The following is a 20,176-nucleotide window of genomic DNA, read 5'->3' on the forward strand; positions in this document are numbered from 1 at the left end:
AAGAGCAATCATTGACTGCCATATCCCCTGCTGAATTAAGTACAGTATCATCTTCGCCTTCTGACAAAGGATTTACTAACAATTAAAAAATGGACAATAACTAATAAAACAAGAGCCGTCGTAAGACAGCGCGCTCGACTACGCGGCATTGACTTAGAAGTGAATACAATAAAGATGTAATATTACCAAGTTTGGTCCCTGTATATGTCAAACCTAACTAAAATTATTCGGTAAATTATGAAGGTGCCTTTGATGCTGCCCTCCCACCAGCCCGCCGGAATGATGACGTAAGTCATTCAAATATCTTTATTTCCCATTATTGAAATGTGGTTAAGAATTACAAATATGCCTTTCAAAAGAAATAAAAAAAAATAAGTAAAAAAATTCAAGGGCCATAATTTGTATTTAGGGTTAAAATGGAGTTATGTTTCTTGTTGTAAGATGGTCGTAAATAATTTTGAATTTTATAAAGTGTATTGAATGAACGGTAAAGAAGTTTTTTTTATTAAAATCCCAACTTGCCCTTAACTTTTACTTGCCTAAAACTTTAAGCTAAGTCAATCAGGGGCCATAACTTGTATTAAGGATATGGAGTTATGTAACCTCATTGGGTGATGGTCCTGAACAATTGTGTGAAGTATTAAGTCAATTGAATGAAGGGTATAGAAGTTATTAATAAATAACCCAACCTGCCCTAAAACTTTAACCTAAGTTCCATAGTCAATCAGGGGCCATAATTTGTATAAAAGACAATATGGAGTTATCTAACCTCATAAGGTGATGGATCTGAACAACTGTGTGAAGTATTAAGTCAATTGAATGAATGGTATTGGAGTTTTAAGTGAAAATCCCAACTTGCCCTAAAACTTTAACCTGCCCTAAAACTTTAACCTAAGTCAATCAGGGGCCATAACTTGTATTAAGGATAATATGGAGTTATGTAACCTCATTGGGTGATGGTCCTGAAAAATTGTGTGAAGTATTAAGTCAATTGAACAAAGGGTATAGAAGTTATTAATAAATATCCCAACCTTCCATAAAACTTTAACCTAAGTTCCATAGTCAATCAGGGGCCATAATCTGTGTAAAGAATAATATGGAGTTATCTAACCTCATCATGTGATGGCCCTGAACAACTGTGTGAAGTATTAAGTCAATTGAATGAAGGGTATTGGACTTAAAAATGAAAATCCCAACTTGCCCTAAAACTTTAACCAGACGCCGACGCTGGGGCGAGTAGTATAGCCCACCTATTCTTCGAATAGTCGAGCTAAAAATACTGCACCCAGAGTAATGGTTCTTGTGCACTGCACTTCTCCTAAATGAGATCTGTTTATGACTTTTGAAGTCAATACCTCAAAGACATTTAAGTTATGCTCCAGACAAAATTAACATACGGTAATTTCTCAAAAGATACTGCAGCAAGAGTTAAGTTTGTGTGCACAGCACTTCTCCTCAATGAGATCCAGGGTTCGAATTTAGACTCGCATACTCGCAAAATGCGAGCGACATTTACAAATTGCGAGTGACTTTTATTCAAGCTCGCAAAATTCTGCGAGTGGCTTTTTCTAGACCACAAAATGTTAAAGGGAAAGTAGAATAAACATGAACTTAACTCCGCTAGGTAGTCGAGTGTAAACAGCATATAAGTGGCATGTTTACACTACCAGTATAAAGAAGACAGTGCGGAGTCCCGCTCTAGTAAGTTTTCAAAAATAGAACAAATACGGAAAGGCCGAGTTTTATCTCGAATCTTTCCAAGATGCTCCGAGGCGTGCATTATACAAAGTGAATACGAATGACGTAATCACCTAGCTCAATCATTGGCTAAATTTAGCGCACTATATGTAAACCCCATCATCCTTAAAAGTTTGAATATATTTTCGCCCAACTGTCAAAATGAATACAGTAGACTTCGTCGACCGATATATATTTCATGGTCCAAAGTATCCACACTACATTTACTGTTCTTTTTTTTATTTCAAATTTATAATGTTATTGATTTTAATACTTACAGACTTAATGAAATCTGTAGCGTGCTTGTCGAATGGGTATTAAATTACCCGAAGGCGAGGGTAAATATACAAAGTGAATAATGTCAAATTATTGGACAGCTTTGTTATCAAAAAGCTGCCAGCATATGATGAGTCTTTCCGTACCCCGCAAATAGAATAAGCCATCAATAAGTTCTAGTAGTCGAGTCGCTCAAGATTGATACTTTTTAATATTCATAATATGTCTTAGGTGTAAATTTCTACTTAAATTAGACAATATTATAAGGGAATAAAGCAAATAATAAAATTGCAAGTTGATTTTTCATTTTGCGAGTTGCCTCAAAATGCACTCGCAAAATTTTGCGAGTGCTCCTCAAAGTTAAATTTGAACCCTGAGATCTATCTGTATATGAAGGTTGAGATCAATAACTCAAAGATTTTTCAAGTTATGCTCCAGACAAGATTGCCCAGACAGTGACGCACACACATGCCTACCATTACTATATCCCCTTTAAATTTCGGCCTGGGATAAAAATACACATTCTTTAAAATCAATTACCATAATACATATACAGATATGATGAACATTTTATCATTTAAATTGGTCTAAGATAAGCAAGCCACAATTCTTACACTAGTGCTTCACATCAAAATCTTGCAACAAGCTCTACTCAAAAATCAGAATTTTATGGAGCCCAGAAAGCATTTCACTGGTGCTGAGCTTGTGGCCTTGTGCTTTTTTCTACCACTGTGTACTTGCTACTGAAGTCAGTAAATTATCTCCCCTGGATATAAACCTAAGAACAATATTTTTAAATCAGAATGCCCAATTCTCATGGATATCAATATTTTTTCCAGGCAAAAAATGCATGTAACTTACTCGTAGCAATCTCATCAGCATAATAATGTTGAAGACCAATCAGTTTCCTTTTGGCGCCATTTTCAATGCACTCAACTGAAATAAGAGTTACTGGTTTGCATTTCCTGCATAAACATTTGATCAGATGGTTATATGTAATCGCCATTCCTTTAAAACTTGGACAGTGATAGGTTGAGCCTCAAAACATGATAAATTGGATTGATTATTAAATTGGAGACAACATTCCTGCAGTCAAACAGTTTCAAGTACTCTTGGTTACCCAATACTAGCCTCAAAACCAAGGGTCAAGCGAGGAAGCGACTGGTATCATTTTTTTAAATTTGCTTTTCTTTTGACTTGGTCCAGCAGCCAAAAAAGCCAACGCCAAATGCTCTTTCAATGAGCTATAACGAAGGTCAGACAACCAAGTTTAGACAAATGTGTTCCAAATACATATAAGTATTTTTTTCAAAATATATTTGGCATAGTCCTGAAAAAGGTTGACAATGTAAATAATATAATCATATGCTATCCAAATTTAATGCAGAATCACTGATTTTAGTTCTGACAAAGAATGTTTAAAAAGCAGTTTTAAATACACTGGCTTAAGATTCTGTGTGTTATTGCACACTGATCTTTATACATGATTGATACTGATTTGTTTTTTTGGACATGCACACAGCATAATTTTAAAGCTGATGCAATTTTGAGGGGCTAACACTAATGAACCAGTCAATTGTAACCACGGCCCCCCAAATCTGGGGGCATTTGGTGGGGATTTTACCAGCAGTATGTCTCAGCAGGGCAGGGATTTTACCAGCAATATGTCTGCGCAGGGCGGGGATTTTACCTGGACTTGGCTGGACAGAAAGTCAAAGACTCCACTATTCCCCAGATCTGGTCGGTGGCGGAGGGCCCGTGCCCCCCTAAGCTGGCCGGCAAGTAATATATTTTGGGGCACAACTTTATTAATTTAACCGTACAAATAAGTTGTTTTGTCACAATTTAAATTTTATTTAAGCCTTTGAGCAAATAAACAGTTGAACGTGATTATCGAGTATAGTCTAGTATACGACACGAAAAAAGTCTCTTGAAAATGACATCGGGGCTCGAACATTCAATAATGAAAAATCGGCGCAACATTTAACACAGACAGCTGATCAAAAGTAAACAAATATGGCTGCAGTTATAATACGCGTAAATTCACTGTTTTCAGAATATATCATACACCAGAAATATAAGTTGTTTTAAACTGTTAACATGTGCACATTATATGTTCATCATAAGACATTGCTTTTAATAATGTCATTGTGTGTCAACAAGATATGTGTGTGCATGATGTGCATTGAACAAAAGTTTAAATTCAAAACGTTGCCGCCTTCAAACTTTCAATTTCGGCCTTTATTATCGTCTAGTTCTCAGAATTATGCAAAGCCTTTGTTAATTAAAACATCATAATTTATTTGAAACCCTTTTTGGAATTTGTTGTCAAGTTGTTTTTACTTCAGTTAACTTAATTGACAAAGACATCCGAAGTACCTACAGTATCGTTGAGTGCAATCATTATACTGTAGGTTTATATATCATTTATTCTACGGCATATATATATGTGTGTCTCAGGTGGACGAGTGATTAACGACTTAGCCTGTTAATCTGTCGACCAATTCCCCAAACCGACAAGATATCGTTGTTGTTTTTTGAAAGGATTATCTTAGATCAATAAATGCTATCTTTTTAACTCAATTGATCTGCCAAACATCATTGACAGTGAAGACAAATGTTAATTCCATGTCATTATATGATTTAGTTCTGGCTTCCATAACTTTAATGTTGATATTTATTTTTTTGATGTTTACTACACATTAAAGTTATGGTGTAACCCCCATACTAAAGTCAACCAGAATCAACCGAGTATGATGATGCAATTGAATGACTCTGCAATCACATGACCATGATGACGTCGATGGATTCTATTTATAGCGTCAGATTCACATAGTTCATTTAGTTGAAACAAATTGCAGTAAGGTTGAAAATACCTTTTGATAAGTAAAGACAATTAATTTATTCCAAATTTGTTTTTTAGTTATTTACTTATTATTCGAAATAACAGCAAAATAAACTCTACAATTGTGAGGTCAAATCTAGGTCACATGGGTATTTTCTGAAAATCTTGATATCACGTGATTAAATTTGAACATAATTTATTTATTCCTTCCTTTTGTAGCACTAAGAATGATTTTTTTTAAAAAGCTGCGTTTTTCCTCTATATATATTGGCTGCCTTGCTGCGTTTTATACCCTAAAACCATATTGCAGCCTGCGTAAATCACTGCGTTTTATACCGACCCCACAACTATGACCTAGTTAAGGAAAGCTTTCAATCGGATTTATTAATATGATATATCAACTATCTATAAAGCATTTTTTTGGTTTTGAAAATGTGTGAAATACCAACGTGACATAAAAATGTCACGAATTCTGGTAGGGTTTGGATACGGCGTTCTCTTCAGCGAAAACGTCCCAAAAGGTATAAATATATAACATGTTCGCTGAAGTTCTTTAGCTATATATGATAAAAATAATGCATTCAAAAAAAGTTTGATATGTTTATAATTAGTTGTGCCCCCCCATTTAGAAAGTCCTCAAACCGTCACTGCTGGTGCAGAAGTTGGTTAGAATTAATTCAGTAATTTCTTCATGAATAAGAAACTGCGTCCGCTTGCTTTAGTTACTTAGTTACAATCACTTAATAATACAAAAAAAATCACTCAATAATTCTCACCTTAACTTAGAAATATAAATCAAATTTAGAGTATACAGAGGGTTGAATAAATAGAAAAGTATCCGAAATTCATATTGCGTCCGAATTTTATTCACGAATGGAACCACGTCTTTGTTTAGCAGGTGATAGATGAACAGTAAAATACCTTTTTCAAGAGAAATCTGCCCATTTTGAGTACTGAAAGAATGGACAAATGCGTTAATAACATCTCCTTCGTGAAGAACTATCTGAACTTTTCGTCCGACGTGCTGATCCATTTTTGGTAGCACACAACAATTGCAAAAGAAATTGTCACAACAATTGCCAATCGTAACAACTCGGCCATCTCCGGCAAGCTTCGAGATAGACCTCGTAAATAGTAGTAAGGATATACGAAAGTGCGATGCCGCTGCCGGCGATTAACACCGTTTTTAATCCGCGTAAAGAAGGCCAATTGTAACAACAAGGAAATGGATTGTGTTAAATTAAATGTGCTTGTTTAAGAGAAAATATTTATTGTAACCTTAAAGAATGTTCGTTTTATGAATATTTAGATGTTTCCTTATAGTTGAAGCACTCTATTTCCTCTAGAAAAACCGTGAGCACACAGAAAATGTACTTGACACTCTTTGAAATGATCATACGGTTCATGGCATGTATGAATCATTACATCGGATTAAATGCATGCATGGACTAAATCTCAACATTTTCTCAACAGTTATAGGAATACCCTATGAAATGTAAGTTTTAAGTCATACTTTGCCGTGTTGTTTTTCACACCATGCCTTGCAATTAAAACAACATTACTATTCTGTAAAATCATTGATTGCATTGTGCAGAGTTTTGTGGGTTGTGGTAGGATGGGTGTGAGCTTGGCACCCAGTCAGCTTTACCAGCTGAAATCTATGCATGCCTTTACTTCAGCATTATTGGGTTTGGGCTGCAGATTTTTTTTTGTGTAAACAGTTCTGTGGGATAGGGGTGGGGCGGTGACTATCCATGCAGTAAGCTCAATTGTTAGAGTACCAGTACAACGTTCATGTGGATATGCACCAGACAATTGTAACCACGCCCCCCCCCCCCCCCCAGGTCTGGGGAATAGTGGGGACTTTGACTTTTAGTACAGCCAACCCCGGCTAAAATCCCCACCCTGCGCGGACGATCCAATGGCAAAATCCCTGCCAAATGCCCCCACACCCCAGGGACTCTAGGTAAGGTCAATTCCCCTCCATATTTTAAGCGAAGATAAAACCACCGCATTCACCCAGCACTGCAGGGCCACCTGATAGGTAAAACACGGCCCATTTCCCCGGGTTAACCCCAGTATTCCCCTAAACCTGGGGGGGGGGGGGGGGGGTACAATTGACTGGTGCACTAAGTTGACAGTACTTGTCTTAAAATTGTATTTGTTCAAGGCAGATCATGCTTCACTTTACCTCCTAGGCTGTGGATAAAACCCACTCATTAGAAGTTTCCTTACACATTATCTTTGTCTTAATCTATAATTATTAGTCTCAATATCATTGAGTAAATTGTCATTTTTTATTAAAAACAACAACACCAAAAGAGTAACTGATAAGATACTCAACCGATTTACTCAAACAAAAAAGGACAGTCATTCAGAATAACTTTTATTACATCATTTGAGAAAATAAACTCATACAATCAACGAAATAAACATGCATCTGTAAAATCACAAGTCATGTTATGTGTTCATTAAATTTAACTTAATAAAGAAAATAAATATTGGTTGCAGTAAGCAATGTGCATCACTTCTAATAAACATTCCAACAGACTGAAAAATAAATCAACACAAATGGAACAAGAGATGTTAGTGAAACATTTATGCCCCCTTGGGAGCCAAATTGTTAGTAGGATTTGGACACTTAAATAAGATATGGACAATCAGAAAACCTTTTTTCAGCTTACAGTCACACTGACCTTGACCTTTGACCCACTGACCTCAAAATCAATAGGGTTCATCTGCTGGTCATGACCAATAAGCCTACCTAGTATGAGGTCCCTGGGTCAAAGCGTTCTCAAGTTATTGATCGGAAACCGTTTTTCATGTTAAGGTCACACTGACCTTGACCTTTGACCCACTGACCTCAAAATCAATAGGGTTCATCTGCTGGTCATGACCAATACACCTACCAAGTATGAGGTTCCTGGGTCAAAGCGTTCTCAAGTTATTGATCGGAAACCGTTTTTCATGTAAAGGTCACACTGACCTTGACCTTTGACCCACTGACCTCAAAATCAATAGGGTTCATCTGCTGGTGATGACCAATACACATACCAAGTATGAGGTCCCTCGGTCAAAGCGTTCTCAAGTTATTGATCGGAAACCGTTTTTCATGTAAAGGTCACACTGACCTTGACCTTTGACCCACTGACCTCAAAATCAATAGGGTTCATCTGCTGGTGATGACCAATACACATACCAAGTATGAGGTCCCTCGGTCAAAGCGTTCTCAAGTTATTGATCGGAAACCATTTGGTATTCCGACCGACCGACAGACAGACAGACCGACCGACCGACCGACCGACCGACCGACCGACCGACCGACATGTGCAAAACAATATACCCCACTTTTTTCAAAAGGGGGCATAAAAACTGTTTGCAAGTCAGCTAGTATCTTATTTTATGCCTTATCAGATTGCTATATGCAAGCTGGAAGCTTACAAAATCACTCTTAAGTCTGTTGCCTAAGTAGAAACAAGTATGGACATCCTTTTCCTGAGGTCAAGAGAAAGTATCTTGGAGGTCTTGAACTCACAACCTTGAATTTGAGGCTGATCCTCTAGACCACTTTCACCTTTTCACATTATAAAGAGCCCAGTTTTCAAAATGGCATTTGCAAGGATGTGCCCTATTAACAGATTTTCTGAAGTTTTAAAAATTGAACTGAACAAAATAGTTCTCCTTTATTTGGTCTGCCGATGCTATCTGTTTCTGTTTTTGTAGTTATCTTCCCTCCATAATAAAGGAAAACCACTTTAAGCGTAGATAAATCCTTTACCATATTACCCTTTTAAAATATATGTTCGGATTTATTTAATAATCACGGACCAACAGATGACTTTTATCTTTAACTTCACATCAGTATGTGTAAGTCATCAAATATTTGAGATGACAAGATTTTCCACTGAACGCTTCGTTTCCATCTTGCACTCATTTTTCCAAGGTAGGCGTTGCAGTTGTGTTAGATAATTTCCATGCATTGCAGGTCAATCCTCATACAATGGCATTTTTGATTACATTCGGATTCCAGTGCCTGAAATAGAAAACAGAAAATACAACAGTAATAGGAATTATATTTTCAGATCAATTATTTTAAAAGTCTGTACAGCAACAGAAAAGTATTCACAAAACATTAAGTGCAACACCAATTTAAAGCTGCATCCTCACAGTTTTACTGTTCTGACACCTTTTTTATTTTTGTCTTTAAATGAGCCAATTGGCAATTATTGTGCAAATGTATGGAAACCAGTGATATTAGATTGCTGACATAATATCAGATCACAGTCTTTCATAATTATACAAGTTTGAAAATTTGGTAAAAAATGCTTCAACTAGTCATATAAGGTCACACATAATAGAATAGATTTCAATTGTTTGGAAAATATTTGTTTGCTATTCCTTTAAGCCATATAATTTATTATATGTGTAAATTTAATTTAATTACTCCTTTGGGGTTTTGAAGAATGACCAAGAAGAACTGTCAATCTGTGAGAGAGCAGCTTTTAGCTCTGTACGTGTGATCGCAATGGCGGATAGTCGCAAAATTTGAACGAGCGCAAAATAAAATTAATTTTTAGCAAATTCGTCTCCCTAAAGACAAAACTTTACTGTTTATAGTGATGGACAATATCATTTGTGTTAATTGATAAGATGCTGTGATTAAAAAACATCGATTGTGCAAAATAACGGACTTAAAAACGAACATTTGTGATATAACAAAGAGAACAAAGGATTTTTCAAAAGCAAAGGACATGCACTTCGGACAGTTCGGATATTTCGGATGAACCCAACATCGGGCTAGTTTAGCCTGTGGGTTAAAATAGCCCGATGTAAGGTTTCTTTTGTTTTGTTTTTCTTCCCCAGTGACAATAGTTAAAACAGGAATACAAACATTATCCGGGATGCCAAATAAAAATAAATCTGGCAGTAAGGGTGGGGGTGGAAATCAGCAAAGTAACAGCCAGCAGACTACACTACAGCAACAGTCCCCCAACCCCCCTCAGATGTTTATGAATAGTGCTAGTAGTAACACGTATACTCAAGAATTGCTGGGACAAACAAGAGATGTGCTTTATGGACCGAATCCAGGGCACCTGAACAACATTAACATGACAGACAATGGCAATGGATACATGTATCAAGTTCATCAAAACGCAGGTATGAACCCAGGAATGCAACATGTCCAGGTTAACCAGCCATTAACCCAGAACAGTCTGAACAATAGTGTACCACTACAGATCGGACCAACAATGGATAACGGGATTCCCCCATGGGCGGCCTCGCTGTGCCAGCAGATGAACAATTTAACATCGGTTATTGAACAACAGAATAACAAATGGCAAAACATGGCCAGCAACGTAGGCGCCCAAAACGAACGTCTAATAAAGATCGAATCTCAGCTCTCCGAAATGAGTAGTGTCAAAACGTCTATAATGAAAAACAACTCGGATATAAACAAAATCCAGTCCGAAATGAACAATATAAAAACCAAGATAAGTGATTTTGACTCAAGTGTGCAGGAGTACAGTAACATTTGTGATGATATAACAAGCAATACAAGCGGTTTCGATATGACACTGAGTGAAATTGAAAAAAGAATGGCACGCCTTGAAAAACAACAAGAGGACATTAAATTAAGGCAAGACAAAACGGACGAGAGGAGCATCGACACGCAGTGGAGAACTATGCGGGAAAATCTAATTTTCTCTGGGATACCAGAAATCAACCATGCCACTTTCAAAGAACGGGGCGAAGATTGTGAACAAACAATTCAAAACATCATTAAAAATGACATGAACGTTGAACGTGAAATTTTATTTGATAGAGTTCATAGACTCGGCAAGTACAATAGAAACCATCAGTACCCTCGCCCTATTATAGCTAAATTCACTTTTTACAAAGACCGGGAATACATTAGACAAACAGCGCACTCCTCACTTGGAGGAACCGACTACTATGTGAAAGAACAGTTCCCGCCAGAAATAGAGTCCGAACGAAAACTACTATACGGACCAGCAAGGGAAGCCAGGGAAAACAAAGAAAACAAAGTGAGGCTTGTGAAGGACAAACTGTACATAAATGGGCAACGCTATGCTCCGAAAGAGCGCCCAAATAACCCGTTGAATCGCCAAAATGAACAATTTCGGAGTGACAACAACTCATTCCAACGAACAGCTCGCTGGAGCTCCAATGTAAACCAGGAAGAGAGAACCCGGTGGTCAAGGACATTCACTCGCAGCCAACCAACATCGGGCTGGAGGAACGCAGAAAACACCATCCCTCTGAGAAACGCGTTTGCCGCCTTAGGCACTGAAACACAGAAAGGCATTGAAACGCCCCGCCAATCGCATGCAGGGAAAAAGAAAGCTACGTCACCACTAGAAAATGTTGATACTTTCAAGAAGTACAAAGAGAATGGCAGCCACTCTGATTCAGAGGAAAATGTTGAAAGCACCGTGTTGATAGACTTGGTAGTCGACTCACAAACGGACACCCAACCGCCTCTAGAAGGTCAAGGTGAGCAATCAAACGAGCCGAGTGCCTCAGCAGAAACGTCTAGTGGTACGACAGACTAGTGGTACGCCGGGAACGGCTATAACAACATTGACAATAGTCATAAACAGCCGAGAAATGTTAGAATTAAAAACAATGCTAGCTTTTTCACATTGAACAATGTACAAAATGATTTCAAATTATTGTCACTAAATGTTTGTGGCCTTGCGACTAAACTTTTATGTCCTGACTTTGTATCTTTTCTCCAAGGCTATGACATTATTGGCTTACAAGAAACGAAAACGGATGATTCAGATGATATACAAGTGCCAGGCTTTGAAACACATATTTTCAATAGAAAAAAGTTGACACGCTACCGCTCTGGTGGTATTGCAATATTAGTAAAGGAGAAAATATCTAAATATGTAACTATAGATAAAAATAGTCATTCGGATGTTATTAAATTTTTCACCATATCACATAATCTGTACGGAGACATAAATAGCCCAAATTCTGATTTAAAATGTGGTGTTGTGTATATACCACCCAGTGGCTCAAGATTTGCAGTAAATGACCCTTATTTTGAAATGCAAAATGAAATATTTCGTTTCTGTGGAGATGATAAAAATATATTATTATTTGGAGACTTTAACTCTAGATGTGGTAGTATGAATGACTTTACTATGCTCGATGATTTTATATCTGAACTTTTTGATCTAGAAAATATTCAAGATGAAGAAGCAGAAATTGTACAGAATTTTGATATATGTGATATACCAATTACTAGAAAATGTATAGATCAGAATGTAAACAATTATGGGAACCAAATGATTGAATTTTGTAAAAATAATAACACTTTCATATTAAATGGCAGAATCAACCCAGATTATGACAACCCAAAACTTACATGTAAAAATACAAGTACAGTAGATTACTTTATATCTACATCTGATGTATTTCAAAATGTTATAGAGCTCAAAATTCTAGATTTTTGTTCCCTTCTTTCCGATGTACACTGCCCAGTAGAGCTTAAGCTTAAATCTAAATATACCAACAGCCCAGATACACAAACGAAAGCCAACAAAGACTCAACAACTAAAATTAAATACTGGGACCAGGAAAAATCAGAACTATTTAGCAACAATATAGATCTGACAAAAGTAGCTGAAATGGAGATGAAACTTGATAATTTAGGAACTATACACAATATTGATCAGACATCAGTTAATAACATCACAGATGATATTGCACATTTATATACAGATTGTTCCAAGGTAACATTTGGCAGAGTGAAAACTAAGATTGCTAAAGAAAACACATATAACTATAGAAATCCATGGTTTGACTCAACATGTATAAATACCAGAAATAAGTATCACAAAACAAAAAGAGCATACAATAAATACAAAACACAGGCACTAAAGGAGTTATTGAAATCAGTAAGCAAGGAATACAAATGCACTCTCAGAAAAGCAAGAAACAAACACAGTGAAACAAAGGTAGAAAGATTGAGGCAACTTAAAACTAAAAATCCGAAACAATATTGGAAAATACTTAACAGTGGAAACAAGGGCAAATCACCAACAGCTTCCTTAGATAGTTTTTACAATTTCTTCAAAACACTTAATGAAACAGATAGTTATACAAACACACACAATGAAAATGAAACTACGGAAGAAGACACTATCACAAACAACAACAATATCAACAACATCAATTATGAAATCAACAACCCCATCACTGAGGATGAGATCCGAAAAACGGTCCGACAACTTAAGAATAGTAAAGCCCCAGGCATTGATAACATAGTAAATGAACACATCAAATGTTCACTAGACATCATGATCCCTATATATGTAAAACTTTTCAACATTATACTTGATACAGGAATCGTTCCCGAAAACTGGACAATAGGACTAATAAAACCAATATATAAAAATAAGGGAAACCCACAGCTACCTGAAAACTATCGACCAATCTCATTATTAAGCTCATTTGGAAAACTATTCACATGCCTCATAAACAACAGACTAAATAAATACGCTGAAAATCACAACACTATTCATGAAACGCAGGCTGGATTTCGAAAGAACTTTTCAACAGTAGACAACATTTTTATACTCAAAAGTCTCATTGATTTAGTTCATGCAGAAAAGAAGAAATTATTCTGCTGCTATGTTGATTTTAAACAAGCATTCGACTCTGTGTGGAGAATAGGACTGTGGCAAAAAATGGCAAATGAAAACATAAATGGAAAATGCTTTACTGTTATTCGTAGTATGTACAAAAATATAAAGTCAAAAATAATCACTTCAGAAGGCTCATCAGCATTTTTTAACTGTATGGTTGGAGTACGACAGGGTGAAAATTTATCACCGTTCCTATTCAGCATATTTCTGAATGATCTCCATAACTTCCTTGAAAATAAAGGAGTGAATGGTATACAAGTACATAATGGAGCAGACATATACTTGAAACTATTTATCTTACTTTATGCGGACGACACTGTCATATTCAGTAATAATCAATCGGACCTACAAAATGCTCTCGACAGTTTTAAAGACTATTGCAAGGATTGGAAATTAAATATAAATGTAAATAAAACAAAAATTATGATCATTTCGAAAGGACGCAAACAAAATAATCTGTCATTTAAGATAGGCCCAGAAGTGGTTGAAATTGTTGATGAATATAAATATTTAGGACTATATTTTACCAGATCTGGAAGCTTTGTTAAGACAAAACGCTATATTGCTGACCAAGCAACCAAAGCCATGTTTGGCCTACTTAGAAAAATCAAAACACACTCGTTACCATATGATATACAAATTGAACTCTTTGACAAAACAATAAAACCAATACTCCTATATGGCAGTGAAATATGGGGCACCGGAAACTGTGATATAATTGAGAGAGTACAGCTTAAATTTTACAAATACATATTTGCGCTGAAAAAATCCACACCATCATACATGATATACGGAGAATTAGGTGTAACACCTTTGACAGTTGATATTCAAAGTAGAATGGTATCATATTGGACACGAGTCATGGACAATATCAACAATAACAGTACCACAAAACTATCATCAAAACTCTACCAAGTCTTGCACCACTATCATTCAACAAATCACTTAAAAATACCCTGGATAGAAAACATCAAAACAATACTTTGTCATAGTGGATACTCAGGAATATGGTACAGCCAAAGCTTTATTAGCAGTAAATGGTTAATCAAATCTTCAGCACAAAAATTCAAAGACATATTTATCCAACGTTGGTATAGTGACATTGAAAGATCAACAAACACAAATATATACAAACATTTAAAAACTGAATTTAATAGAGAAAAATATATAGATATACTACCAGCACACTTATGCAAATCATTTATGGCATTTCGCACTAGAAACCACCGTCTACCAATTGAAACGGGCAGGTGGCATAACATCCCAATATACGAAAGAAAGTGTAACATATGCAACAAGTTAGGAGATGAATTTCATTTTATTTTTGAATGCATTGTATTTCAACAAATGAGAAAGAAATTTATCCATAGAGATTATTTATCTAGACCAAGTTTTGTTAAATTAATACAGATGCTTAAAATACATGATTCCGAATTAAGAAATGTAGCAATTTTCTGTAGCAAACTAATACAATACAAACAATAGTAAATTGACTAATTACTCTGTATACGTTAAATACGAAATGGAATTGTAAACTTACTTGTGCATACAATCATACCATTGTTTTTTGTTGTTCTTTTGTGATGCTCTCTTAATCTCCTATGAGTTTGATGAATGGCATGTCCACACCTTAAGATTTGTATTTACATGTATATATGTATACTCCCAAGGTGAGAACTGCAACCTGAAAATAGAAAAAAATATGAACTGTTTATAGTCATATGTATGTTTTGCAACCATACAATTCATCTATTGTATTTGTCGAATAATTTGTTACCACGTTTGTAATGTATAAAGTTATAAAAATTATTTTATGACAAAAGCCTCTGTGACGATGATATATGTTGCACCATGTCTAACTGTTTAATGATTGTACATGTATATAAAGTTAATTATTTATATATAACTTGTAGTTATACAGCACTTGATATTGTAGATACATGTAATAGGTTATTATTTAATGATCGAAACGTCTGTGACGATGATATATGTTGTGTCTGTTTAATGATTGTACAGGTATAAAGTTAATTAAGATATATTTCGATATATTAAAAAAAAAAAAAAAAAAAAAAAAAAAATATATATATATATATATATATATTTATATAATAATAATAATAATAATAATAATAATAATAATACAAAAGTTATTTATATATTTAAAAATAAAAACAAACAATAAATCGAAATCAAATTAAATTTTGTATTATTATGAAAATTATTTGACATGTCAACAATTGTAATCAGACATGGTGACGCAATCTTCATGGGCAGGCTGCCAAACTATTTAGAAATTGATTTGCTGAACAGTATAGCGGTAAAAACACAAGAAAACAAATAAAAGAAAACTTACCTTATTGTTAACCTCTTCTAAAGATTAGCCGGATTAATCCTTTAACGGTTAATCCTTGTAGTTCAATCAATTTTCATTCACACGTAAAATAACACGTTTTTCTAAATCGGATTTCCTGTACTCAAATATGATGCCGCATCAAGTCTGGTTACACTCAACTAAATTGAGGAGATTAGTTTTTTTGTTGTTTTTTTTTTAGTGAGCCAAAGTTGTTGCCCTTTTATAAATTGTTCGAAACATACATTTTGTTTTTTGTTTTGTTGTTTTTATATTTTTATTTGTCTTCTACATGTACGGTACTCTATTACTATAATATCCTTTTCCAGAACTTATCTTAATTTGTTAAAACATAACAAATAAAAAATAAATAAACACCTAATAAATAAAATAGTCGTACCCTATGTGTGAGCACGTGAACGTAATATTGTATATTTTTTGTGTATATGCTAATGCTGCCCTATATTGGGCCTTATGCTTATAAGAAATAAAAGTTTGAAAGTTTGAAAAGCTCTGGACTACTAGTAAATTAAAAAATATGAAATGAAATTGTTATCATGTTTAAATTCATCTACAATGTTGATATTTTAATACTGTCAATCCTTGTTGGTTAATTGTACAAACATGCAGGAACTTTTTGGCTTAAACCAATAGGATTCTTGACTGTTAAATTATTGTCTGCATTTCGAAAATAGCACAACCATTACCTCATCTGTGATTTTTCATTAGAACAAGCCGGGAATCAGAGTCAGCTGCACCCCTGGTACCATACTCTTATCTGAAATTGACAATAAGATTAAAATTTAAATGTCTGCATTTCATTGGCACAGTAAAAATGTCGGCATTTTTCAATGTTTCTGCATCATCACCACTGGTGGATATCATAGAATTTAGTCTTGAAAGAAATGTGTGCTGGTTTATGCGTTCAAACTCATTTGGTTAAACCAATAGAATGAAGATCTAATTTATTTAGAGAACTATATTAGTGAACAGTGCCGAGGCATTCAATTGTGCCATTACATTAAGTTGTTCGATACCAACACTCACGGACATATAAACCATACATCCTTGGTTAAAAGAATGTTAATTTTAATTATAAAAAATTAAAGTTAATGATATAAAATGTATGAGATAAATACACTGAGAAAGAAAGTCTAACCTATTATCGATCTAAGTCAGATTCAGACTTATTTGTTATTAAAAAAAAAATCAAATAGAGTATTTGTTTTCTTAATTTTTGCCACTGATCACTGGAGCTTCAAAATTGTTATTTACTATATTAGAATATGTCAAATGAAAGAAGACTTTACCCCACCCACTAAGAATTAATGACATTTCCAATTAGTTTCTCATTAGGGCTCTTTTAAAACTATTTTTTATATTTTATTAAAATACAATAAGTATAAAAATAACACTTACACACAAATAAGTGGTAAAAGTTCGCTCGTCATTCTGTCTTTGGGCTAACATATCTCTTGGTTGTTTGAACATCTTCTTGGTCGGCCATTCGCCTTATTCCAGAAGCCCATAATGCTTTGCGACAAAGGTGACTTCCGGTTTATTTCCGTATTCAATTTCCTAGTTATCGATACGAGTGAAAGGAAGAGCATAATTGGCAAAATAGATCGATAGGTGAGTAAAACATGTTAGGAACATCAGGTTATACATTCTTCTATAAATATCTACCGTTTTTTGTAAATGTCAATGAAGTTTTCGACGTTTATACCCAACTTCAGTACACATTTAAGTGGGTGGGGTAAAATAACAAATATAATGGTAAAGACTTTCATAGTAGTTCTCAAAGACTTCAAATACATATTGGTTGTTATGAAGTATGCATTCAATCGTGGTTTGTTTAGTTTGTTATTAAATTAAATGAATGATATGTTGCAATTAGTGTGAAATTGTTAAAATCTGCAACTTCAAAACAGTCAAATAAATAAAGCTTAAATGTGATTAAGAATGGCATTTAAATACTGACTGCTGTGCTGTATATAAACAAATATGCAGGTCTTAAAATAACAGCTTATTAATATTGTACTAGTAAATTGTAACTATTTAAATATCTGACTGATATTAAAGCTGCACTCTCACAGATATACCGTTTTGACAACTTTTTTTTTTTGTCTTCGACTGCCAATTTATGCAAACGTGTAAGAAAACCAGTGATATAAGACTGCTGACAAAACATTGGATCGCAGATTTTCATTTTTAAGTAAATAAAATAATTTTTAATGCATTTTTCTTAAACCGTTAGTAACGCTTTTAAAATTAGCTATAAAATAATAATTTTTAAATGGAGATATGAAAATCGGTGATCTGATTTTTTTTGTCAGCAGGCTTATATCACTGGTTTGCAGATATTTACGCAGAAATTGCCTCTTTCCAAGAAAACAAATAAAAAAAGTTGTCAAAACGGTATATCTGTGAGAGTGCAGCTTTAACAGTTAAGAGTCTTTTATATTTTTTCTGGCTAAGTTGGATGATGATAAAACTATTTATTTTATTTCAGAGATGTACATTCTGGATGTTTGATTCCGCCAAGTTGATGCTCAACAGGAGTAGGCAGTTGATACCATTGATCTGATAGCACCTGCTTTATCAGTGGTTTTACAAGAAAAATTTGTGCAAAACACAAGAGACGGAATCGGTTCAAGAACAGAGATAAAATAAATGAAGTGTGTCAATATAAATGAAAACTTTCCTTGACTGCAAGGACTAAAGAAATGCACACAAGTGACATAAATTTAAATGTTTGGTACAAAAAGTAGACATTTAGAACTTAAAATTATGACACAGAATGTGAAACAACACTTTATAGCCGATAACAGTCGAACAAGAGATTTTTCAAAAAGAAGCAAGATGTGGTTTTTTAACCCTTGGCAACTGAACCTTTAAAGGGATTATTGCATACCAAGGACAATTTATTGTTATTGAATTATATCATGTTTAATGTTATTATTAAATTGTAAAAAATACCGTTGTTATTAATATGATTGTCTATGATCTTTTTATTCCAATGACTGTGTAAACTCCCATGGTTAATATTAAAAAGACATAAAATCGAGTTAACGTTTGTGGGCAATAACTAGCCACCCGGTTAACTTAGTTTGTTGGAGCACCGTGCTTTTTCTGGCAGCCCTTGGTTTGAGCTTTTTCCTATCATGTTACTTTAGTATTGTTATAGTCAATAAGCCTAGGTGTCGTTAGCGCAGTACTGTAGGCCGAATATTTTCTTGGCCCAAATTCAAACAGCCTGGAGATTTAAATGAAACTTGGTACACATGCAAATTTCCAGAAACAATAGGCCCATGTCCAGCAAGATCATACATAATATTTCAAGACTTGAATGATTCAATACATCTGCTCCTATTTATTTTAATTTTCATAACTAAAATTGTTCATCATTGTAAATACAGTGCTCAAGTTTAAAGCTGCATTCTCAGACTGACCATTTTGACAAAAAAATGTCTGAAAACCAGTGATATAAGATTGCTGATGGAAGATCAGAAAACATTTTTACAGAATTATCTTGACCGTTTTGACAAAAAAATGTCTGAAAACCAGTGATAAAAGATTGCTGATAGAAGATCAGATAACATTTGTACGTATCTTTGTTTGAAAATGGATATATTTATGGTTAAAAAGCGTTTCTAACGCTTTAAGAAAATGGAGTCTTTTGACAGTGTTTCAAACAACTGAGATCTGTTATTTTGTGAATCATCTTATATGACTGACTGAATTGAAGGCAATGATATCAAAATCAGTTAATCTGTAAGATTGCAGTTTTAAAGGTGCATGTCCATCAAGGTCAATTGGCAGGAGATCTCATCAAATTTAATGAAGAATCATACATTCAATGATGCAATTCAACTTATTCATTTTGATGAGAATCAGCATTTAAAGAAGTTACCATGAGCTCTGATTTTTTGCTGTGCTTTTTTATGACAAATTTATCATTTCTGTAGAAAATGTCTGACACTATCATACAAATTGTAGCAAAAGAAACAAAAAATGGTTGTACAGAATTAATGTTTATTTAAATATCTATAAAAATAGTTGTTCATATAATAAAACATTATGATGCACATTGTAAATGTAAAACATAACTAAAGTACAAGGACATAAAAAAATATTTAATTTTATATATTTATATGATTTTTGAATAATAATATTTCTTATGATAACAACAATAATAATAAGTGTTGAATACTAAGCACTTAACATATTATACAATGTATGAATATCAATAATAACAGTCAAAAAACAGCAGTTCAACCAACAAAA

General features: G+C 34.3%; 1 protein-coding gene and 1 long non-coding RNA gene across 3 annotated transcripts in view; one reads left to right on the forward strand and one right to left on the reverse strand.

Moving 5' to 3' along the window:
* The window catches only part of LOC128228032 (uncharacterized), a 33,405-nt gene extending 16,014 nt beyond the window's left edge, over positions 1 to 17,391 (reverse strand). The window contains exons 1-3 of one of the 2 annotated variants that reach the window (XM_052939065.1): positions 17,309 to 17,391; positions 16,597 to 16,667; positions 2,875 to 2,949 (exon numbers count right to left, since the gene is read on the reverse strand). Coding sequence is in view for 1 of the 2 variants with exons in the window: in XM_052939064.1 (XP_052795024.1) it covers positions 2,875 to 2,949; positions 5,780 to 5,891 (187 nt within the window). In the remaining variant the exon portion in view is untranslated. Of the gene's footprint in view, positions 1 to 2,874; positions 2,950 to 5,779; positions 5,918 to 16,596; positions 16,668 to 17,308 lie in introns of those variants that run through there. The other variant, XM_052939064.1, reaches the window with a different exon arrangement.
* Positions 17,392 to 17,435: 44 nt separating this feature from the next.
* LOC128229069 (uncharacterized) lies at positions 17,436 to 18,956 on the forward strand. Its single transcript, XR_008260024.1, has 2 exons — positions 17,436 to 17,521; positions 18,402 to 18,956. It is a non-coding gene; the product is annotated as an uncharacterized LOC128229069 (long non-coding RNA).
* Positions 18,957 to 20,176: the final 1,220 nt, after the last annotated feature.

This window comes from Mya arenaria, chromosome 3 (genome assembly GCF_026914265.1).
Source record: "Mya arenaria isolate MELC-2E11 chromosome 3, ASM2691426v1".
NCBI lineage: Eukaryota > Metazoa > Mollusca > Bivalvia > Myida > Myidae > Mya > Mya arenaria.